The sequence below is a fragment of the Sugiyamaella lignohabitans genome, chromosome B (genome assembly GCF_001640025.1).
Source record: "Sugiyamaella lignohabitans strain CBS 10342 chromosome B, complete sequence".
Classification (NCBI taxonomy): domain Eukaryota; kingdom Fungi; phylum Ascomycota; class Dipodascomycetes; order Dipodascales; family Trichomonascaceae; genus Sugiyamaella; species Sugiyamaella lignohabitans.
In genome coordinates this window covers 190,158-213,912 of record NC_031674.1, presented here as the reverse complement: position 1 = coordinate 213,912, position 23,755 = coordinate 190,158, and the positions used below count along the sequence as shown (strand labels likewise).

The following is a 23,755-nucleotide window of genomic DNA, read 5'->3' as shown; positions in this document are numbered from 1 at the left end:
AGCCACCCTCTCGACTGTCTCTGAACTTTCGCTCTCTCCTCTCCCTATCATATTCAGATCTCTCTTGATCCCGTCTGACACCTCTGTCAGGACTCTCACGTGTGTACGAAGAGCTCCGATCTATTGTGTGGTTAGAATTAGATACCACAGTCATTAAACTGTGCACCTACCTGAGCCTTCACGGCTACTTCTATCAGCCCCCCCTTTAGCCTGGGCTATAATATCATCAATATTATTGCGACCACTCATTTGTGCCGAAGTCAATGTCAATTATATAGTATGTGAAGCATTGGAAATTTCAAACGATACAATTATGCAGGACAGTAGATCCATTGACATCGCCGTGCAATGTATATGCAAAGCGAATCTAAGAGATCGAAATAAAAAAATTGAAACTAAAAAATAAATAAATAAAATAAATTAATAATAAATAAAAAACATAAATAAATAAATAAACGAAACGTATAACACACACAACACAAATACGTCGATAAAAGTAATAATTACGAAACTTTCTTCTAATATAGGAATAACAATATTTACAAAACAAGCAAAACAAACTCTACCAATCTAACTGGCAAAAATGGTGAGGTTTAAAAATCAACGCCAATGACCATAGCAAGAAGAGCCATGCGAACAAAGAGACCATGTCTCATTTGTCTGAAGTAAGCAGCACGATGGTCGAAATCAACTTCCTCGCTAATCTCGTTAACACGAGGCAAAGGATGCATAACACACATGTGTTTCTTTGCCTTGCGAAGAACCTTGTTGTCAACGACATACAAGTTCTTGAACTTCTCATATTCATCCAAACTGGGGAATCTCTCCTTTTGGACACGAGTGCAGTACAAGACATCAGTGTTCTCAAGGATCTCGTCAGTAAGATTCTCAGAAACAACAGTAATCTTACCAGCCTTGGCAAGCTCATCGTAAACGTGAGCGGGCAAAGCAAGATCCTTGGGGCACACAATTTGAACACGGACTTGGTAGTGCTTGAGCAAACTACACAAAGAGTGAACAGTTCTACCGTACTTCAAGTCTCCCATGAAAGTGACAGTCAAACCATTTACGGTACCGAGCTCTTCACGAATAGTGAACAAGTCCAAGAATGCTTGAGTAGGATGTTCCTTAGATCCATTACCACCATTAATGATAGGAACTGGAGAGTATTTAGAGGCAATAGCAACACTCTCTTCTGAAGGATGTCTGAGAACGATAGCATCAGTGTAAGAAGCCAAAGTACGAACAGTGTCTTGCAAAGTCTCGCCCTTCTGGACAGAAGAAGTAGAAGTGGTGATAGAAATGACTTTACCACCCAATCTTTGCATAGCAGCATCAAACGAGGTAGATGTTCTAGTGGAAGGCTCATAGAACAGAGTAGCCAAAACTCGTCCTCTCAACAAGTCAACAGCACCAACTCTCTCAACAGCAAGACGCAACTCTTGAGCAAGACTGAACAGAGAGTGCAAATCACTTCTGCTGAAGTCCAAGACACTGGTAACGTGTCTTCTCAAGAATGGGTTGTTCTTTCTAATAACGTTTCTCAAGGCGGATGGTAACTGAGGTTCGGTGACCAACTTAAGAGTAGGTCCCTTAGATTTATCATCATCTTCCAATACAAGAGCACTATCCAAGTCAGCTCGTCCACCAGGGGCAACAACTGATACAGCGTTAAAGGACATCTTACGAGCTTGTGCGTTGAATCCACTAACACCGGTTGGAGAAGCTGGACGAGGGCTAGCGAAGACGGCACCACCTTTAACTAAAGGAGAAGCAGGGACGACTTGAGCAGCATTGGAATGACCAGACACGTCCTTTCCAAGATGGAAATCACTGACAACAATCTTACCCTCTAGAACAACAGTCTTATCATTGTAAGTGACTCTTTCAACAGTTCCGTACAAAGGCTTAGAGTAGAATGATGAAACAGTTGTTTGACGGTCAAGATCAACCTCGACAGTGGTACCAGATTGATCATGGAGATCAAAGATCTTCTTGGGGTTGGTGCTCAAACGAAGAACGATATCTTCAACAGTCAACTTATTCTCACGAACAGCAGTCAGAAGAAGAGGGAGGGCATCAGCAATACCAACACCAGCTTCAACTGTGAGTCCAAGACTCTTAGCCAATTGAGAAGGCAAGACACCAACTGCGAAGATGTCAATGCTTTCGAGGCCTTCCCAAAGACCCTCTTGGTCTTCCTTGGTTGGAAGGTGAGAGCATCCAGGGAACTCAACTTGAGACAAAAAGAGGGCATGAATAGAAACATCACAAGTGACCTTAAGACCCTTCTCCTTAGCCATGGAGATTAAGGCAAGATCAGCTTTCTTGAGAACGTTTGTGACATGAACAGGTCTGTTGTGCAAACTAGCCAACAACAGGATAGAGGCCAAGTCAGTCGAGCTAGCATCAGTCACAATAGGCTTGCTAGTGGGCCAGACGTTAAAATGCTCTGAAACAGTAGCTACCTTGTCAAGATTGTTGTTGAAGTAGTTGAAAGGAATGACCAGAGACCCAACATTTGGTGAAGCCTTGACCAATTGAGAGGCGTTGTCTCCAGTTGCAGCAATTGACAGGTTGAAGTCAACCGCAGACTTTCCACGAGTGTTTTCTTGGGCAGTCAAAAGTGAGAGAGCATCAGTGATAGATCCATCAACACCAGTGGGGAGAATACGAGTGATAGTGAAACCAGCCTTCAAAGAAGCCTCGCTGACCTTTTCAAAGTCGGGTGACCCACCTGCAGACAACAACGATGGGACGAAAGTGGCAATGTTAATAAGGCCAGGCAACGAAAGAAGTCTGTGAGAAGACTGGCTATCGATAGAGGAAACCTCCAAAGGAATGTTAAGAGCAAGAGCCTCAACCAAAAGCTTGGCACACTTGACATTGGTAACCAAGGGGATAGCATAGTCAACAGCCATACGACGAGTTCTGTAACCCTTGGACATATAGGAAGCAGGACGACGGAATCTGTTGCTAGATGGCAAGTTGATGTACATATCAATTAAGTTGTTAGCCAAGTGTTGAGTAAGCGAAAACTCGCTCTTCTCATCTTCACCCTCGTTGAGAACCTCCAAGTATTGAACAGGAATACCGTGTTCTTGGATAAAATCAGCAGTACCGGCAGTAGCAAACAGCTTGTAGCCAAGCTCATGAAGCTTCTTAACAGATGGCAACAACTCAGTCTTCTCCTTAAAAGAACCGATAGACAAAAGAATGTTCTTCTTGGGAGGCTTAATACCAGTAGCGATGAGTGACTTAAGATAAGCCTCATACTTGTTACGACCGAAACAAGCAACCTCACCAGTAGAGGCCATTTCGACACCCAAAACAGGATCAGCACCAGACAATCTAGAGAAAGAAAATTGAGGAACCTTAATGGCAACATAATCCTCAGGCAACTGTTGCAATGGGTATGGTTGAATTGGAACACCAGCAATGACCTTGGTGGCCATCTCGATAAGGTCGACACCAAGTACCTTGGAGACAAATGGGAAAGATCTTGAAGCACGAACATTACACTCGATAACCTTGATCTCATTATCCTTGGCAATAAATTGAATATTGTATGGACCTGAGACGTTCAATGCTTGACCAATCTTGGCAGTAGCCTCAACAATTCTTTTGACGGTCTCAGCAGACAAATCCTGAGGAGGAACAATCAAAGTAGCATCACCAGAGTGTACACCAGCATTCTCAACGTGCTCAGAAACAACGTGCATAACAAGTTTACCGTCCTTAGCAACAGCGTCCATCTCAATTTCCTTAGCATTCTCAATGTACTTGGTAATAACCACAGGATAATCACGAGAAACCTCAACAGCCTGCTTGAGGTAACTCTCCAAATCATCACGACTGTAAACAGTGTTCATGGCAGCACCAGACAAAACATAAGAGGGTCTAACCAAAACAGGGTATGACACCTTATCAGCAAAAGCCTCGGCTTCCTCAATAGAGGTCAGCTCCTTCCAAGCAGGTTGATCAACACCAATCTTGTCCAACATTCTAGAGAACTTGTAACGATTCTCAGCAGAATCAATCATATCAGGTGATGTACCTAAGATCTTGACATTTTCACGATGCAAGGTCAAAGCAATGTTATTAGAAGTTTGACCACCCATAGAAATAACAACACCAGCGGATTGTTCAAGTTGGTAAATATCCAAAACACGCTCCAAATTGATGACTTCAAAATACAATCTGTCGGCCTCATCATAATCAGTACTGACAGTCTCGGGGTTGTAGTTGACCATAATGGTCTTGGTGCCTTGCTCACGAAGAGTGCGAACAGCTCTAACAGCACACCAATCGAACTCAACAGAAGAACCAATTCTGTAGACACCAGAACCTAGGACCATAACACCGTTATCATTGAAATCAATATCATGAGAATCGGCGTTATAGGTAAGATACAAATAATTGGTGAAAGCAGGGAATTCAGCAGCAACAGTATCGATTTGCTTGACAAATGGAGTAATACCAGCCTCTACACGAAGACGACGAATAGACAACTCGTTGGACGAGACAAACTTAGCAATTTGACGATCTTCGAAACCGAGTTGCTTAGCCTGTCGCATAGTAGTAGAGGGAATAGTCTTAGATTGGAACTGCTCCATCATCTTGGCAAACTTGATAAGGTTCTCTAGCTTGTGAAGGAACCACTTGTCAATCTTAGTCAAAGACCAAACCTTGTCGACGGTGTATCCACTATCGAAAGCATTAGCGATAGCAAATAGACGTTGATCAGAAGGAGTTTGCAACTCATCGTCAATATCGATGGACATCAAGGCCTCAGTGGCGTTAAAACCAAGGTTTTGGTAATCAGTAGATCTAATCGCCTTTTGAATTGCTTCTTCGAAAGTACGACCAATACTCATAACCTCACCGACAGACTTCATACTTGAACTCAACTCCTTGCTTACACGAGTGAACTTCTTGAGATCCCATCTGGGGATCTTAACAACAACATAGTCAAGAGAAGGCTCGAAACAGGCACAAGTAACCTTGGTGACCGAGTTCTTGATCTCATTCAAAGGAATGTTAAGACCAAGCTTGGCAGCAATGAAAGCCAAGGGGTAACCAGTGGCCTTGGAAGCCAAAGCAGATGATCTGGACAAACGAGCATTGACTTCAATAATGCAATATTCCTTCGAGAATGGGTTAAGAGCATATTGGATGTTACATTCACCAACAACGCCCAAATGACGAATGACGTTAACGGCAGTAGTACGCAACATGTTGTAGTCTTCATCCGAGAGAGTTTGAGAAGGAGCAACGACAATGGAGTCACCAGTATGGATACCAAGAGGATCGAAGTTCTCCATGTTACAAACGGTAATACAGTTGTCGAATGCATCACGAACAACTTCGTATTCGATTTCTTTCCAACCCTTCATAGATCGCTCGATAAGAATTTGGGGCGAGGCGGCAAAGGCCTTTTGACACAATGCAACCAATTGTTCTTCGTTCTCGGCAAAGCCAGAACCAAGACCACCAAGAGCGTAGGCGGCACGAACAATAACAGGGAATTTAATCTCCTTAACAACCTCCAAAGCTTCAGCAGTGGTGGAAGCAGTGGCAGACTTGGCACACTTCTCGCCAATTTCTTCCATGGATCTGGCAAACAATTCACGATCTTCAGTAGTGATAATAGTATCGATGGGAGTACCAAGAACCTTAACACCCAAACTCTCAAACTCGTCCTTCAATTGGATACCAACATTAAGAGCTGTCTGACCACCGAAGGTGACATAAATAGCATCAGGGTTTTCATACTTGATAACCTTTCTGACAAAATCAGCATTGACGGGTAAGAAATAAACCTTGTCAGCAAGACCCTTAGATGTTTGAATGGTGGCAATATTAGGATTGATCAAAATTGTATAGATACCCTCCTGTTTAAGAGCCTTAATAGCTTGAGACCCACTATAATCGAACTCACCAGCTTGACCAATACTGAGACCACCAGATCCCAAAACAAGGACCTTCTTGGCGTGTACACGAGGATGCTTAGCACGGTTCTCCTCAATGGTACCACCTGGGAATTCAACAGGACCAATTGGCTTGCCACCAGCATTCTTGTGCTTCAAAACGGTGTTGATGAAGACATCAAACAAAAATTCAGTGTCACGAGGACCGGGTGTGGATTCAGGGTGGAACTGGACAGAGAAAATGGGCTTGGAAGTGTGGTAGATACCTTCGTTAGAGCCATCATTGGCATTGACAAAAAGCTCCTTCCATCCCTCTTTCAAGGTGTTTACGTCAACAGCGTAACCGTGATTTTGAGAAGTAATATAACATCTACCACTAATTAAGTTGGTAGCAGGAATGTTATGACCTCTGTTACCAAACTTCAACTTCAAAGTGCTAGCTCCAGAAGCAGAAGCAAGCAATTGGTGACCCAAACAAATACCAAAAATAGGAGTCTTAGCTTGTTCAACAACAGTCTCAAGTCGCTTAACAACAGAAGTTAAAGTGGCTGGATCACCAGGACCATTGGACACAAAGAGACCGTCATATTGCTCACCAGCACCAACAAAGTCATAATCCCAAGGAACGACCTTCAATTCAACACCTCTGTTAACGAAGCATCTAACTTGGTTGTATTTCATACCAACATCAATAGCCAAAATGCGCAAAGTCTTTCCAGTGCTGTCGACAACTGGAGTCACAGAAGAAGCAGGCTTGTAGAGAACGGGTTCCTTGATTGAAACACGAGCAACCAAATTCTTTACATTAGGATCGTCATACTCGACTTCCTCAAAGTTCTCATCCCATGACAAAGCAGGGTTGACCTTCTCCTTTTGGAGACGAATTCTAGACAGAGTAGAACCTTGGGTTCTAATGAGTTTAGTGAGACCACGAGTGTCAACACCATAAATAGCAGGAATACCTTCCTCCTTCAACCAGGTACCAAGAGACGACTTAGCCAAGAAGTGTGAGTATTCTTCAGTGTAACTAGCAACAACCAAACCAGCAACATGGATACGGTTGGATTCAAAGTAGCGAGGCAATTGAGGAACCAATTCGTCCATCTCATCTCTGGAAGGAACACCATAGTTTCCGACCAAAGGGAAAGTAATTACCAAAATTTGACCCTCGTAAGATGGATCAGTTATAGACTCAGGATAACCAACCATACCGGTTTGGAAAACCAATTCACCGGCAACCGATTTATCGGCACCAAAAGAATAACCTTGAACAGAAATGCCATTCTTAAGCTCAAGAGTTACCAGTTTGTCGGTGTTATGCAAGGGGGGGAAGATGGGCAAAGAAGGGGTTGCCGAAACAACTGGCAACTCCTCAATCTTGTCTGAAGACATCTAAGTTGAAGTTAATACTCCGTCCGTTTTACAGATTTCTTTGACACTGGTAATTGAATTCTTCTCAATCTCAGTCATAATTTCTCATCTGGGTCCCCACTTACTTTTTTTGATGTGATTAAGAATGTGAAAAATGGATCACTGTTCAAATTAAATAATAAATAGAAAAACCGCAGTTAAACTTTCAATTGTTAGTTTTCTTGTTCCTAACTGTCATCTTGTTTGAACTGGACTTACAAGAATTCAACTGGTTAATCTAATCCGAAGCAAAAACTTCAACTCCAAATTATAAGCAATTGTTTTAGTTGATTTTGATTGATAGTTTTATTTGTTTTTTTGTTTTGTTTTGTTTCGTAAAATGTAATTGTGTTGTGTTGTAGATAGGAATCGCGAATGCTTCTTATCTCTCTCTCAAGAACAAAGGATCTTGCTTGGATCAGGCTATGTCGATTTGACGAAAATTTGATAAAGCTACTTTACTTCTCTTCCAATTGTGCCAGGAAAGAGGAGAAAGAGAGAGAAAAAGAAGGATTACTCGAGAAGTGTTTAGTTCTTCGAGAGAGAGAGGAAGGAAGGAAGAATCAAAAAATTTCAGGATCACCAAAATAATATATACTTTTCGCAGCTTGCATATTTTGAAAAAAAAAAATTGAGCAGGAGCAAGCATATTCATGTGGAACTAGGGTAAAACAGCATATATGGTAAATGATAGTCTTGCTAACGAAAAAATTTGTGCGGATCTTTACAGTGTCAGTCAAGAGACATTAGACGGGTAAAACAGCCCTTTGAAGGTAGGTGACCTAATAACTGGTGAGTAATAGGGACTGCACGGTGCGATTTAATATATATGATTATTTCGTGATGGACTCTGCCAATCTTTGTTTTTTCGTTTTTTTATCAAATTGAGTGACTTCCTACTGACCGATATTCCTAGTAATCGGTCCATTTTAAGCTCTTGAACTCTAGTATTAAAACCCCTATCTGGTAAGTCAACCGAAGGTTAAGCCGTATCGAATGTCAGGTCAATGACATGATCTGCGACCCAACTTCAATTCTAAGCTTGATTTTCCCTGCATAGAAGGCATAGATTAAGGTATAGCTAGATATGGTAACGTTGACGACCGAGTGAAGAGTCCTGGAGTTCAATTAAAAAAAATTAATAGCCTGGCTTCGATTATTATAAACATACCTTGAATTTTTTGTCATACTCTTTTTGATGTCTGTATCTATCTTGATATTACTGAAAATGAATGATTGCAGTATGGTAGTCCTGCGGAATCCAAATCTTTCAGTATGTCACTAGAGTAAATGCAAAAACAACGTTGAGGCGGATATGCAGGCAGCTTTATCAACATTACGCCGGTCCCTGATATTGATATCGAACATTTTTAGAAGGCAGTGATGCAGCTACGAAGAATAATTGCCTTGGTCTTTGTATTTCATTCTCGGTCCCAAAGATTGCTATGATCAAAGATGTTATATATATTTATATCTGATGTTCGATAGTAGATACCTCCTAGGCTCATACTCATCATTGGGCCAATATTTTCCTGAGCTAATTAGGACAGATTATCGTCATCAAACTCACTCACATCCTTCAACGATCTGTCTTAAATCATTGTTTCAATTTATAATGGAATAATTCATATATAACTTCCCCTCAATGTGCGTTAACGGTATTCTCCAGCCTTCGAACTCAACTGCAATGAGAACCTTAGAGATCAGGTAATACGGCTGTCTGGCGCCGATCCACACTTAATGCCAACTGTGTACTTCACGTGTAAATAGGTTTGCCTCAGATCTTGTCAGCGCCCGTTTTAATTAATTAGGTCAATCAATTCCAATCACTCTCAAAATTAACAAAAGCCTGAAATTTGCTTTTAACAACTTCTGGGTTATTAGAGAGTGAGTCGTGAGAAGAATTGGTCCATTTAGGCCCTTGATCCAGCCCTAAATCAAAATAACGTTCCAGGGACCCAGTAATATCCATCATGCACATAAAATTATTCAAAAGCACATTTCTTGGCTTTTTATTTATTCTATTCACATCTTTACAACTCATACAATGTGCGGTATTGGGCATTGACTTTGGTCAAGAGTACACCAAGGGCAGCTTGGTCGCCCCTGGAGCCCCGTTTGAAGTTATCATGACATCTGATTCAAAACGTAAGGACCTATCTGGTATTACATTTAAAAAGGCTCCAGGATCTGGCTCTGGGACTTTCGAACGTATCTATGGAAATTCAGCTGCTGCGGTGATTCAAAGATTTCCTGCCACTTCACCGTTTTACTTAAAGCCTTTGTTGGGGCAGTCTTTAGATTCACCTGCTGCTAAATGGTATAGCGAGCAATTCCCAGCTGTAAAGTTAGTTCCATCGAATAACAATAGATCCACTATCGCAATCCAGATATTTGATGATATTTATTCAGTTGAAGAAATAGTTGCCATGTCCTTCAGTGAAATCAAGGGAAGAGCCAGTAAGGTACTGACGCAAGCTTTAAGTGGATCATCCGGTTATCTGAAGGACACTGCTCTTTCAGTTCCTCCTTACTACTCTATCCAGCAAAGAAAGGCTCTTCAAGATGCTGTCGAAATTGCTGACTTGCGATTGATTTCTCTAGTGAACGATGGTGCAGCTGTAGCTGCTAATTTTGCTGCGTCGAGACAATTTGAAAACGATAAAAAAGAGCATCATATCATTTATGATATTGGAGCTGGATCGACCACTGCAACTTTGGTTGAGATTTATCAAGCTGATTTGGTACCTGAAGGAAGCCCTTTCCCCAGATCTCATACTGTTATTGATGTCATTGGCGTTGGTTATGATACAGAATTGGGTGGACATGTTCTTACACAAAGTGTACGAAACATTTTGATCGACAAGTTCCTTGAGGCCAACCCAAAGGTAAAGAGGAATGATCTATTGAACGACCACCGAGCGTTAGCGAGGTTTTGGAGAGAGGCTGAGAGAGTCAAATTTGTCCTTAGTGCCAATTCAGAGACTCAGTCGTCAATCGAATCTGCATACAATGATATCTCTTTGAAAACTCATGTTTCTAGAGTGGAGTTCGAAGATGCCAATCGTCATCTATTTGATAAAGTTCCCGCTCCTATTCTGGACGCATTGAATAACCCTCTTAATAACTCAACCGAGGCTTTTGATTTCTCAAAAGTATCGTCGATTATCTTGACAGGTGGTTCCACCAGAATTCCTATTGTCCAACAAGAATTATTATCATTGATCAACGCTAGAGATCCAACAGAACAGGTTACTTTAGCAAAGAACGTTAATGCCGATGAAGCTGCTGTTCTTGGCACCGCTCTTCGGGGGGTTGGCATCTCCAAAATATTTAGATCCAAGGACATGGCAGTGATCGATAGAGCGATCTGGGACTATAGTGCTGAAATTGATGGAGAAGTGGCCACTATTTTCCCTAGAGGCACTCCTTTAGACAGTAAGTTCGTACTTCCATTTGACTCAAGCAAGGATGATTTCAAACTTGTTCTTTATGAAAATGGAAAGGAATTTGTGAGGCATAACATCAATGGTGTTCAGTCTGCCATCAAGCGATTACTTAACGATCCTCATCGTGAATGCATCTCGAATGTCAGTGTCGAAGCTGAATTCCATCTAAGTAACAGTAGAATTGTCGAATTGCTTGGAACTTACGCTAAATGTGAGTCAATCGAGAAAGTCGTCAGTACGGAGTCCTCCCAACAGTCTAGCACTTCTGATAGTGCTGATGTAGAATCTAGTTCTGAAACAGATAATGCTTCATCTGGAACAACTTCTTCTGCTACTACTGCCAGTGTTTCGCCCACGGCCAAGCCTCCTAAGGTTGTTAAGAAATCTGTATCAATGACCAACTCTTTCGACGGACCCCGTCCAATGGGATCAGCAAGTAAACAAAGTGCTTTATCCAGACTTCGAGCTCTGGATCGACTCGATGCAGATCGTCTTTCAAGGGAAGAAGCTAGAAATACTTTTGAATCAAGATTGTACAGAGTTCGTGAGCTTCTTGAGTCTGAGGAATCTGCTCAACAAAAGCTTGCTGAGTTTGGTGAATGGTTTGATTACGATAGTGAAAAGGCCTCGATAAAAGTCTTGCAAGAGAAACTTGCTGAACTCAACGCGCTAGCAGATTCGTATAATAAGGAGACCACAGTCCAGCAAATAGAGTTACCGAAGGAAACTGGATCGGTTGTGGAGCCCACTATGGCTGGTCCTGAAATAATTCTCGAGCCACCAGTAGTTCAGGAACAACAGCCTTTTGAAAATGAAAAGTTGGCAGATGTTTATCAAGGAATCAAGGAAGTAGCTGAAATGCTCGATCAATTGGGGATTGACATTCCCAACCGTGAGGCAGTTGCGCAGATTCTTGGAGGGAGTACCGTACCTGATTCCACTTCAAACTTGAAGGGAATTGCAGAGTTGCTGCGGTCAAAACTCCAAGCGGCTAACCTAGATGGAAGTGAACCCGCTGATAGTGGGGACGTGGAATCTCGTCTTAACGACCTGCGTCATATGATTAAGAAGGCTGCTGATATCATCAAGACTGAGTCTTCCGCTACCCCCTCTGTATCCATTAGCACATCGCCTTCTCCTAAAAATCCACAGCATGACGATTTGTAAAATGTAAATTAACTAGTTAATTGATATGATAGTTTATCGCCTGAGGAATGGAGAGAGCTGTCTTGGTGGATGGGACCGAGGCAGATTCTCCATTCTACTTACACTTTATGTTTATGTATTGGTCTTTCAAAACGGCAGAGAGGGAGATAAAAAAAGACGATATGAGTAATATTAATAAATATGGTTTACCTAATAAATTAACAGCAAACATGGTTCACACGAGCAGGCCTTCCCCACCATAAGCTAATAAACTTCACAACAAACTCATGATCTCGTAAACTAATGGGATCTAATCCCATGTCCATCAAATCTGGGGGTTCAATCGAGATCACCGTCTGCAACGAGGTCTCTGACTGATCTTGATCTTGTGACTCTACTATTGACGCGACAGTTTCAAATATTCTCCGGGTCTTGGCCTGAAAGTAACCTATGACCGATATTTGCCAGGGTTCCATGGTAGCTGATGGCTGGGGAGGGCTCAATTCGGAAATCGCGTTAAAATAAGGGGATTCAGTTGCATAGCTAGAGGCTCGCTGACCAGCAACATGAGAGGAGCTTTCGACTTGCGTTTGTGTTAACAAGGGAAGTCCTTCCAGATACCTATCAGTGTCGGAGTTTGCTTGTTCTCCGGCTGTTGCCCACCATAATAGCCCATATAAGGAAGTCAACGAGAATAGCGAGGAAATGTTGCTACAAACATGGGCTAGGATGCTCTGACCACTAGTATGGTGTGGTGTCTCTATTCCCAACCCGGAAATTAAAATTTGAAACCGTCTTTTATCATGAAAACCTGCTGATATAGGCATGGTGTTCAAATTACCATAAAAGTCCGTTGTAGATGTAGTAGCGGCTATAGCCCTGTCACCGGTCTTGACAACAGTCATATTATACAAATACTCTTTCTCAAGCAAAATTTCATCGGTGGTCGTAGCTATGAAATGCTTCAAATGACTCAGCGAAGTAATATCTGACACATTGACATTATAAATAGGGTTTGTTGCTGTGGATAGAGAATGCTGCTTGTTTCGAGGAATCAGATCGAAAACATCGTTGGGAACGGTACCAAACACACTTATTATATAGACAAATTTACACATATCATCAACGGATATGGAGTTCGATTTATCCATGAGCAGAATCTTATCCCTCAATAAGGCTGCTTTCCATATCTCAAAAATCAGCGGTCCATAGGTAACCAGCAATTCTGTAGTCGAAAGTATGGGGTGATGAGGGGCCAAGTTTAACGGTTTTGCGGATAGTCTGGGGGGTGAGAGAGAAAGTGTTTGAAGCTCACCATTATCATCATATTGCAACAAGCTCTCGAATGGTCTGAAATCTAAAGTTTCATGAACTTGGTGATTATCTTGGTTCAAGTTCATAAAAGTTGTGAGTAATTCAGTCAGTATATCAACAAATCCCCAGCACTTTGAAGAAATTTCCGAGTCGCTCTTGGTACATAGAACACCCAAAGAGTACATCTGAATCGTGCTTCTGACATTTATTCTCGTTGTAGTAGCGTCACCTCTATGGAAGTTTTGATTGAACACCGCGATACCCTCGATATTATTCTTAAGGTAGCCGAATGCCTCATCACCCAATAGCCTGTCTCGGGTAGAACCTGTACGAGTCACTCTTTCGAGGGGGTTACTGAGCACAAACCGAATCACATCGGATTGTCTTGAATGCAGTCCTGATGGCATGGCCATGAATTCGACTCCTTCCCAATCGATTTCAATACCTGGCTGTGACTTTGACCAGATCAGGCTATTTCCTGTTCTCATATCAAACTTAATAAGGAAGGCTCCTATGGCCAATTTCTTCCGCGGATGCCCCGACATCTCGGTAGCTGAACGAGATAGAAGATCGAGATAGGGATCTTGAGCAGTCATTAGCTATATTAACTGTACATGCAAGATGCCCCTTATCTTTTCTGCCGATAAGAGAAGCCGTGCATATAACGAAAAGACAGTCGCTGAGCATCGGGACCCAGTACTACAGATCTAGCGAATCTTTTTTTAAATAAATCAAAATATTTCATTAGGTCATTCACAAATACATATATTTCATAAAAGCCAAAAAAATAATGCAAGATAAAGACTTTAATTTTCACGATGATTGTTTCTCTCAACAGACCGTTTGACAAAAGCACCAAACTCGACCTCCAGTGTCGGTGAGTGTGCTAGTTCCTGCTCAATATTTACAAGCCAAGGGTGCTTCAAAAGTTCAGCATATGATGGTCGCAGTCGGGCAGTTTTATTAAGGCATTGTGCAACAAAAGCACGGGCTTCTGGAGAGTACTTATCATCGGGAAGACATGGTGGTTCGCCGTCTAGAATGGCCATCAGTTGAGAATAAATACTGTTGTGCGTATCTGCTGGATACGGGTATTCGCCACGGGCAATCTCAATCAAACTGAGTCCAAGTGACCAAATGTCACTCTCAACGGTATATGTAATAGCCTCATTGGGATTTTTGGATCGGATACGCTCTGGGGCCATATATGACTGACACCCAACATTTGTACGTGCAATTGAGGCTACAAGATTGCCACTGACACCAAAGTCGCACAGTTTGACCTTGCCTGAGGTTGAAACAAGAATATTGGTAGGTTTCACGTCACGATGGATAATATTATGTTCGTCTTTCAATTTCTTCAGTCCGCGAACTACTGAGTCAGTGATGATAGCTAAATATCTGTCTTCGACACCTCCTTGATAGATATTATTAAGTGACCCACCATCCATATACTCCATGCACATGTAAACGGCTCCTTCCACAAAGAACGCTCCGTAAAAGTCTACTATGTAAGGCGAGTCGCACTTGTGTAGAATCTCCAGTTCCATTAAGATTTGTCTAAATTTGGTCTCATCCAACTCTAGACGAATTTCCTTCATTGCCATAATGACTTTCGTTGGCTTGTGAAGAACTTTTGTAACAGTGCCATAGTTTCCTCTACCTAATTCTCCCATAGGCTCAAATTCGTCAATGGATATTCTGAAACTCGAGCCAGACGAAAAATCCACACCTTTAGAATGAAGAGAGGCCTTTCCTGCAAAATTAAGTGAGCCACTTTTCACGTCAACATACTTTTTGTAATTCGAGAAAAGACTGTTTTGCCTGTTGAACCCACCTACGCCAGGCGGCCGTAACACTACTGGTGCCTGAGCTCCCGGTCCAGAACCACTATCAGCACCATTAGCCTGGTCACCTTCACCTCCTGAAATGTTTGGGGTAGCCCTTTCGGAAGAAGGGTCCATATTAAGCTTTCCTGACCACTTAGGGAAAAGTCCTGCCGGTGCAGAGGCTTGCATTCTCCGATCAAGAAGTGAGGTTGACCTACCAGTCCCAGTCGACGGTAGTAAAGGATGTGACTTCAGCTTGGGGATAGGTGGAGGTTGACTCATATCAGATAATTTCAGTCCTCGTCTTTCAGAAAGCGAAGGTCTCTGAGTGGGGATTTTGGTTCCTTGGGACACGGAGTTTATAAATAATGCTCCAGAAAATGGCTTGCCAGTCTGAGTTGCTGACTGAGGTGTATTAAGCGATGAGTCTGCAGATGGAACGATTGTAGCTGCTGACTCAATAGTTGGGTTTGCCGTTCCGTGATCATCACCACTATCAGTTCCATCCGAGTCCTCTATAGTGGATGGGATTTTAATCTGCAAATTTGATGTTTTTTGTGATAATTGCAAAGGTTGTGCAAGCTGCCGTGCCGGTGGGAGTTTTTCACTTCCCTTATCTTCTGGATGTGGTGATACAATAGGGGACGAGTATGACGATATCGTTCGTGAATAGTTGGAGTATGAAGAAGACGAACTAGACGATGACGAGCGTGACAAATTATCTTTTATGGCTTGAGGTGTGCACATGTTGCCTCCTGTCAAACCAACAAGATTAGGTGATGAGGGGCTGCCAGCTGGAGCACCATCGTTAGGAAGCAAGGGTACTGATCCAGGGATGAAGTTCAAGGCAGCGTTTGAGCCCGAGTTAGACCGTGATTGACGCGACTGTTGGAATGTGAGAATACGGGCATGGACATCTGGTGATACCGAAGCAATACCACCATTCATAATAGCCGAAGCAGCCCACTGGGTTGGAGGAGTTGAACCTAATGCAGGCGAATTGGTTCCATTTGCCGATGAAGGAGAAAGAGTAGATAGGGATGGAGATGATGCGACCGAAACAGGTGGTGGCGATGCAGAAGGAGAGGTAGATAATGCAAGGTTAGACTTCAATTTGGCTGATAACGCTTCAGCTATTGTCTCATCAGGCGAGATAGTGTTGCCATGGCTAGCTTGTCGATTAACTCGCTGAAATCTCGCGCCAGTTGAAGTAGATCTAGAATTCAACATCGGTTTGGGTGTAGAAGAGGAACTCGAGCCAGCGCTAGAAGAAGTACTTCTGGTAAGTCCGCTTATATTTGTCGAACTGTTGTTATAACTACTGACACGAGGCGGTAAGTGGTTGGATGTAGATGAGGTAAAAGAATTCAGTGAGTTCATTGAGCTGGAATATGTTTCATTATAGGTGTGTCTGCTGAGAGAGTTGGCACTTGCTTGGCTTTGTCTTGGCTTAGCTTGGCTACTGGTACGAGGGAGGGCAACGTTGGCACTTACGCCATTGTGATATGCTTGAGCTTGTCGTGAGTCCGTTTGATACTCTTCAAAATCCTCTTGTTTAGAAAATACAATCCCCGGGCTAGGTAATGGGAGAGGGACCGAGCTGGATCCAGCATTTGAGGAGACAGTTAGGCCTTCATCGTTATTCACAGAGCTGCCACAGCCCTGGTCTGATATAGATGGCCGAGGCGTTGGAGGCATTGGAGAGGATGAAGATGATTCTCGACGATCGACTGCCAAGTAGTCGTTGTTGCTTGTACCGTGATAAACAGACATCCAAGTAGTAGTCGGTCGAGCTGCACTACACGTGCCAGAGGTTGGAAGCAACCAGTCAATAAGAAACGATGACTGAACTCTGGCGTTAACACAAACTATCAAATAGCAACAGCCAGTAGTTAAATGCTAGAGATATTTAAATACTGTCGAAAGAGTGTCGAAACTGACCGATCTATAAGCTTCCTCTGTATCTCGCCGTATTCAGTATGAAACCCACGTCAATGACAATAGAATATATCAAAGTACTGCAACAAAAGTTTTATGACAGTTGATTTTTCGTAACAGCTTCACAAACACGACACACACTTGTCGAACCACGTCACTGATAATTAGGTCTTCAAAAGTAGCAGCTACCAGCGGCGGAACTCCGATTCTGACAAAGACCGACAGCAACTAGGTTGTAAACTGTTTAGAAATCCGTAATATAATACTCTTATCGGCCTTTACACTTGCTAACAGCGAATACTGGACGTTAAAGGCTTACTTTAGCGCTCGCCAGCGCTCAATAATATGTTGTAAATGGTCAAAAAGGTTGGTATCCTTAGGCACGTAAGAAGAAGATGCGAGGTCCTAAATGGTGGTACCTGAATTTCGATATATGTATAATAGAGCCAAGAAAAAGATGGGTCAAAAATAGTATAGAGGGGACTAATGCTTCCACCTGGGCTGCGTCTCCGGAGAAGGTGTGGGTTGGGTTGGGTTGGCCTGTTCGGGGGTTTTGGGAGCAATAAAGGTGCAGAAAAGCTGACTACAGATTGGCGGGTTATGCACCACTCGGTACCCCCCCCCCCCCCCCCCCACATCAGGCGGGCCGGATTTTTTTTAGCTAAGCAACACCACCTGCCAAAATCATTCGGTCCGTTGGCTTGCAAAAGAGTAGATCGATATGGTAGTTGCTTAACAGATATTGGCAATGCACATACTATGTATAGGAATTATCGTGAGTTATCACGAGCAGCCAGCTCGTGATTGCTCATGACTGCTTATAACTAGCTATAGTTACTTGTGACTACATACAACGGAGTTATAACCAAAGGTAGTTGCCCAGACCTTAACTTGTCAGTTTGGCGGAGTGAGTGGTAACCGGTATTTCCATGACTGCTGAACGCCGGAGTTTGAGGTGATTCCCCAGTCTATCACAAAGCTATGATAATATGCAAGAAATAAATTATTACGAAGTTTTAAATATAATGTTGTGCAAATAATCTATGAGACAAGTTTGCTGTAGGGATTACGAGACCTAAGTTTCTCACCGTAGAGGTAGAAAATATAGGGAATAGGAGTTAACGCTAAGGCAATGAATCCGACAAGGGAGCCTCCCCAGTTAACTCCTAAATTTATGAACATGGTATCACCAAATAAAGGAAAGATACCTCCAAAGATTGACCGGACAAATGTGTTGGCAGCAATGGCCGAGGCCGCAAATCTTGTGAATGTGTCTACTAGGTAGTTGAGGCATCCCTGGAAAATAACGATAAATCCAGTGCCTAATAAATAAATACCTATCATAGGTACAATCCAGTGGATTTCGGGACGTAGTGTCCATGCGAAGATAAAGGTTCCCGCAGGCATCAACCATCCGAACATCATCATCACTGGGAACCGCTGCTCTGGCAGTGGTTTATTATTGTTAGCTCGAACGAGTTTAGCGTATCTCAGACCAGACCAAACATTGAGTCCACTTCCTGTAATGAGACCAAGAAACAGCGCAACCATTGGTAGTGTGGCCACTGTTCCCTCCCATCCCTTGGTGATCTGGAATGTAATTGGTACTGAGGTAATCACCAAATACAATACACCAAACACAAAACTAGCAAACATTGCTATACAAAATACAATAGGTGTCGCAAACATTGCAAATGGTCGTAATAAATGCAACGTGAGAAATTCCTTGAGATCTAATTTCCATTCGTCGTGTTTGGCATGATACGCCCACTGGTGAGTGTTGATACGCAGATTACTGGCACGTTTGGCAAGAATCACTGGAGCATATGTTTCGCTAAGCAGAATAACATCGAAGAATAAAATAACACCACCAATAATTACAATCAGCCAGCAAGACCAACGCCAGTCGGTATCTGATCCGCTGGTAACTACCGAACTCAATATTGATCCAAATGTTACACCAGCTGTGACAAACACTGCATAAAATATCAAGGCGACTCCTCGAATAGCAGGATCCCAAATATCTGCCAGAACACCTCCAGAGGACACGACTGGAGCTCCTGCAAAAAATCCTGCAAAAAATCTGGTACAAAGAATAGCGGAAATATTATCACTCGATGCTGTACCAGCTGTAAATATAAGTGAAATGAAAAATGGTAGCATCACGCCCATTTTTCTTCCGTTCATCTCTGAATAAGGAGCAAATACGCTTGGTCCAAATGCAATTCCTAACACATACAGAGAAGTTCCTAAAATAGCTACTTCTCGGCTAATACCGAAAGAATCCATCAAATGTGGAACCGTTGGTGACATGACTGCTGAATTAAACTGAGCAGCAAATGTCGTTAGTCCATAAAATGCTGTATGGAGACTTTTTTTGCGGAGACTCCAATTTTGTGGGTTCTCTTTATCACCTTTGCTGAAGGTGACGAGAAAAATGTTCTCATCATATTGGCGAGGGTCCAAAAGGTCGGTGTTCTCGTTGGAGTCTGTATCAGCATTTTCTTGTTTATGCGAAGGGCCTGGACTCGGATCCTGCTCCTCACCATTCTTCTTAAATCCACCATTAACCGAGATTACCTTCTCTACATCGAGAGGAAACTCTTCGCTATTCCTGGATGATTGATTTGGCGAGCTATCACCAATACCACTGGCATCTGCAGAATTTCCGGATGACATCTTGTATGCGATTTTATGCAGCAACGTGAAACTTTCTCTTTGAAAATAAATAAATGAATACCCTTGTTCGTCGCTATCAGTAGAATACACCTTCGAAACTAGGCTTCTTCGATGACATACCTGGTCCTGGCAAACTAGATGCTTAATATTAGGACTCAAATGCGAATAGACAGAAACAGGAGGCTAACGTTCAACTGTTACAATTCAAGTAAGATCTCAACAATACTCATAGAATCACGTTAATTCAGAAATCTACAAATCTTAAACACAAAAGCTTCTGTCAAAGAAGATAGTTGATTAAAATATATATTTATTTCAAAAAAAAATTACAACTGTGACCAAAATTAGATAAGATTTGCAGGAGCTCGGATCGGTCTCCGACAGTGGTACTAATATCCGAAAGATCGCACTCGCCAGACACATGCCGGGGCCGATATCGGCGATACATTATTAAAAAAATGAAATGAAACAAAATGAAATAGAATGAAATAATTTCGCCATGATAGTGTCAACGAACCGTTCATATGACTCGGGAAAGCTTATATGAGTCGACTTCTAGTTGGCCTTGGCATCACACCCTATACTCTGGTGTTCCTACATCTGTAAGTTAAGAGGAGCTCCGTCGGATAAAGTCGGTTGCATGACAGGGAGATGACGGATCACTTTTCCGAACGTTTATGTGATGACTCAGATAGCGATAAGGCAAGCCAAGCTCTCTTGATTTACTAGCTGTAGTAGTCTGCAGCTGCGGGAATATTTCACTCGAAGCAGTGCAGAGGCAGAATAGAGACAGCAGGAGAATATGCTTGGGTTTCACATTGAGGGATTTTTATGCTAAATATTTTTCAAATGCAATTGTAAATATAAAAACTAACTAGTAAAATATAAATATAGATTACAACGAGATAATGCAAAACTAGTCGTCTTCCCCGTCTGATACAGCTTGACTAGGGAAACGATCCAATGTGCTTGTTTCTGTTCGAAGACCCGGTCTCTCACGCATATAACCAGTATCATTGGAGCGAGCCGTCGTGAGACCAACATCGTCATTGATGGGAATACTCATACTCATCAACCTCTTATTTCTCGTACGAGTTTCTTGAATGCTATCCGTTCGCTGTATCTTGTCTCCTTGCAGAATAATTGCTCTATCTAGAGCATATGGCAAACCTCTATGACGACCCCGAATCATTAGGGCAATGATAACGAGCTTCCCAATGACATTGAATGCTCCACTAAGAGCCAAATTTGTATTTGCTGCACCCATGGAGAGACCAACCGTGCCATAAGCACTGACGATTTCAAACAGCACATCGAAAATTTGGAATTCGTTGTTATCAAGTTTTGCTCCCTCTGCGATACAAATGATGAACAAACCAAGGCAAATGAACCACAAATCAAAATATAATTGCTTCTTCAAATGCGCACCAACATATGAATGATGCTTTGCTTCAGGATCTTCACCATCATTTTCCGGATAGTACACTCCCAGAGATTGCTCTTCGTAGACATTGGTTCTTCTCACACTGATAGCGATAGGCAAAACTGAGATATACATCATGATGACATAACTCACACGGACAGCGGGATGCACGTCTGACATGCTAACAATTGTAAACCCGGCAGTTCTAGTAGCAATGGCTTGGAAGAGTCCACACACTATCCTATAACCAACTGGAATTTCAGTAATAGCCTTGCTGGTCAAATCGAGAACCAAGAATAAAACCAAATCAACCGAATTTAGGATAACAAGAACAGCTAGTAACCACCAGGTAGCACTTGAAGGAAACAGGAGTGTAAAACAACGACGTGGATGATCCAATAAGAATCCCAAAGATTCATGAGCGCGACCAAATCTAGGAGTGAATTTGAAGGCAATCCAGATAATAAATCTCAGTAGAACAGGAAACCCTGTATTACCAATAACAATCAGGAAAGCACTTAACAGAGGAATATATGCTTCTCTTTGGAAGAAGGCCATTGATTCTGGAGTAAGTGTGAAGCCTGTATCAGAAAACGCCGATACGGACGTAAACCATGCCCATAATGTAGAGGTAAAACCTTCAGACGTGAAATGGTCTTTTAAAAGGTTCCGTAGAGATGCATAGGGCCAAAAAGTCACAAGACCAAAAAGATAGAAACCCATGTAATAAGCTACAAGGACTTTTGCTAGAAGTTTGAGAGATCGATACTCGACCCCTCCGAGCTCTTCTTTTTGTTCCTCGGTCAAGTCAACAAAGGCGGAATTTCTCCCTACTGTAGGTTGCCAGGAAAGATAGTTTGTACTCATAACTTTAGTGGTAGGTCCATCATTACTGAGAGTTCGATTAAATATCCTATCCAATGTCCTTGATCTACTAAACCTTCTCGTACCCCTAGTTACTGATGCTTTTGAGCCAGTTCTTTCATGCTGGGATCTTTGATTTTCATTTGGAACATTAGAAGTCGAAAGCGTTCTTGACCGGCGGTCCAGCTTTATACCATCTATGTCATAGTTCGATCTCTCTGGAGATACTGCATACGAGATTGAAGGTCGTATCCTTTCTCCTAAATCGACACTCTCATGTTCGGTACTAGCATTACCGCTGCTGCTGGGAGAAGAATCAACGTTCTGCCCAGTTACAGTGGCAGCTAAGCGCATTTTTTCTTTAAGCTCGTTTTCTTCATCCATAACTCTTGGGCTCTTAATAACAAGAGCAGGACCGTCGTTAAGGTCGTTTGATAGTCTCCTATTTCTTTGCATCATGTTGATAGACTTGTACATGTCCTGAGGGGCAATAGACTTTTGTCGTCTGGGCTGTGGTAAGTCTCCAAATCGAATATCTGAAGCTGGTGGAACATGCAACCCGCTTACTTCTTCAGTATTGTTACTTGTGGGAACGGGGGGGTTCGAGTCGCGTTTAGAATATTCACCATTCCATTTCAGTGGCTCTAGACCGATCTCATGATCCCTCGACTCAGCTCGCGCCATAGTAGCGGTTCTACGTAGTTTGGACTGAATCTTGGAGTTGATTTTGACATCTTTAAAATGCTTTTCAAACCAATGTAATCGTAAAAACACCACCGAGGAGTGGATGAAGATAGGAGTAGTCAAGAATGGAAAAATCATCAGAAATATTTGTTGATAAGTGTATAACTCGTTCAACTGAACAGTATTAAGACCAGCTTGGGTACAGCCTGCCGCTCCTATGAACAGTGCGTCAATATATCGAATATTACCCCCTGGATAAAGGATAATCGAACATAGGAATGTCATTGAAATGATATAGACATAATGGAACCCAATGAAAGTAAATAGATACTTATGGATTTTTTTGTAGATTCTGCCCAGCCAGGTCGTGTCATCATGAAAATGATAGCGAATTCTCTCGAACAAGTTGAATTCGTCCCGAAAATACGCGAACACTTTTTCACCAGCCATCGTTTTGAGTCTCCCAGTGGACACCAGAGTCCGTCGACTAACAAGTCAAATGATCTCTGCCGCAGTTTACTGTCAATTTCTGTCAAAAAGTTTTGCACCAGTGAAAGGCTATATTGACTTTTAAGGAACAAGTGAGAACTGCTCGGTTTTGCCCAATCTCAAAAAACCTTCCTCACCTGCTTGAGATCTCTTTTGAATCTCTCAATAGAGAGAAACAAGGATGTATAATGAAAACACTACCAAGTTATTTGGCGTGGTGGTGGACCTATGCTCACAGAGAAAGAGAACGTGGTACCGAAACAAAAACAAAATGAAAACTGGAGTTCCATTTAACCAAATTTTTTGATTCGTTGCTCGTCCTTATTATTCTAGTATCGGGGAACGAGGCTCAGTCTCTTAACCTAAGATGGAAGTTTATTTTCTCGAAACATAAATGTTAAATCTACAAGTACCAAGAAATACAAATATCTCAGGTGTAGAGTATATGAGACAGGGGTTTTTATATTATTTATTTGTGAAACCCAAGAATGACACCATCGAAGGAAATCAACACAGCTCGACGATGATCATTACAAACGGGGTGCAAAATCGAAAAAACGACGCACATGCGCTTTGGCTATCTAGCTGCATCTCATGCAA

General features: G+C 42.3%; 6 protein-coding genes across 6 annotated transcripts; 1 reads left to right on the top strand and 5 right to left on the bottom strand.

Moving 5' to 3' along the window:
* Positions 1-593: 593 nt before the first annotated feature.
* On the bottom strand, positions 594-7,322 carry URA2 (bifunctional carbamoylphosphate synthetase/aspartate transcarbamylase; the record flags this gene model as incomplete). The annotated part of the gene is made up of 1 exon (XM_018878964.1): positions 594-7,322. The coding sequence occupies one exon, from the start codon at positions 7,320-7,322 to the stop codon at positions 594-596; it is 6,729 nt and encodes a 2,242-aa protein (XP_018736925.1).
* A 1,991-nt stretch (positions 7,323-9,313) lies between these two features.
* On the top strand, positions 9,314-11,956 carry LHS1 (Hsp70 family chaperone LHS1; the record flags this gene model as incomplete). The annotated part of the gene is made up of 1 exon (XM_018878963.1): positions 9,314-11,956. One exon carries the CDS (start codon positions 9,314-9,316, stop codon positions 11,954-11,956), a length of 2,643 nt encoding a protein of 880 aa, XP_018736924.1.
* Positions 11,957-12,153: 197 nt separating this feature from the next.
* ANR2 (Anr2p) lies at positions 12,154-13,794 on the bottom strand (the record flags this gene model as incomplete). The annotated part of the gene is made up of 1 exon (XM_018878962.1): positions 12,154-13,794. One exon carries the CDS (start codon positions 13,792-13,794, stop codon positions 12,154-12,156), a length of 1,641 nt encoding a protein of 546 aa, XP_018736923.1.
* A 261-nt stretch (positions 13,795-14,055) lies between these two features.
* On the bottom strand, positions 14,056-16,851 carry PBS2 (mitogen-activated protein kinase kinase PBS2; the record flags this gene model as incomplete). The annotated part of the gene is made up of 1 exon (XM_018878961.1): positions 14,056-16,851. One exon carries the CDS (start codon positions 16,849-16,851, stop codon positions 14,056-14,058), a length of 2,796 nt encoding a protein of 931 aa, XP_018736922.1.
* A 1,206-nt stretch (positions 16,852-18,057) lies between these two features.
* On the bottom strand, positions 18,058-19,695 carry TPO1 (Tpo1p; the record flags this gene model as incomplete). The annotated part of the gene is made up of 1 exon (XM_018878960.1): positions 18,058-19,695. The coding sequence occupies one exon, from the start codon at positions 19,693-19,695 to the stop codon at positions 18,058-18,060; it is 1,638 nt and encodes a 545-aa protein (XP_018736921.1).
* Positions 19,696-20,611: 916 nt separating this feature from the next.
* On the bottom strand, positions 20,612-22,951 carry TRK2 (Trk2p; the record flags this gene model as incomplete). Its single annotated transcript, XM_018878959.1, has 1 exon — positions 20,612-22,951. One exon carries the CDS (start codon positions 22,949-22,951, stop codon positions 20,612-20,614), a length of 2,340 nt encoding a protein of 779 aa, XP_018736920.1.
* Positions 22,952-23,755: the final 804 nt, after the last annotated feature.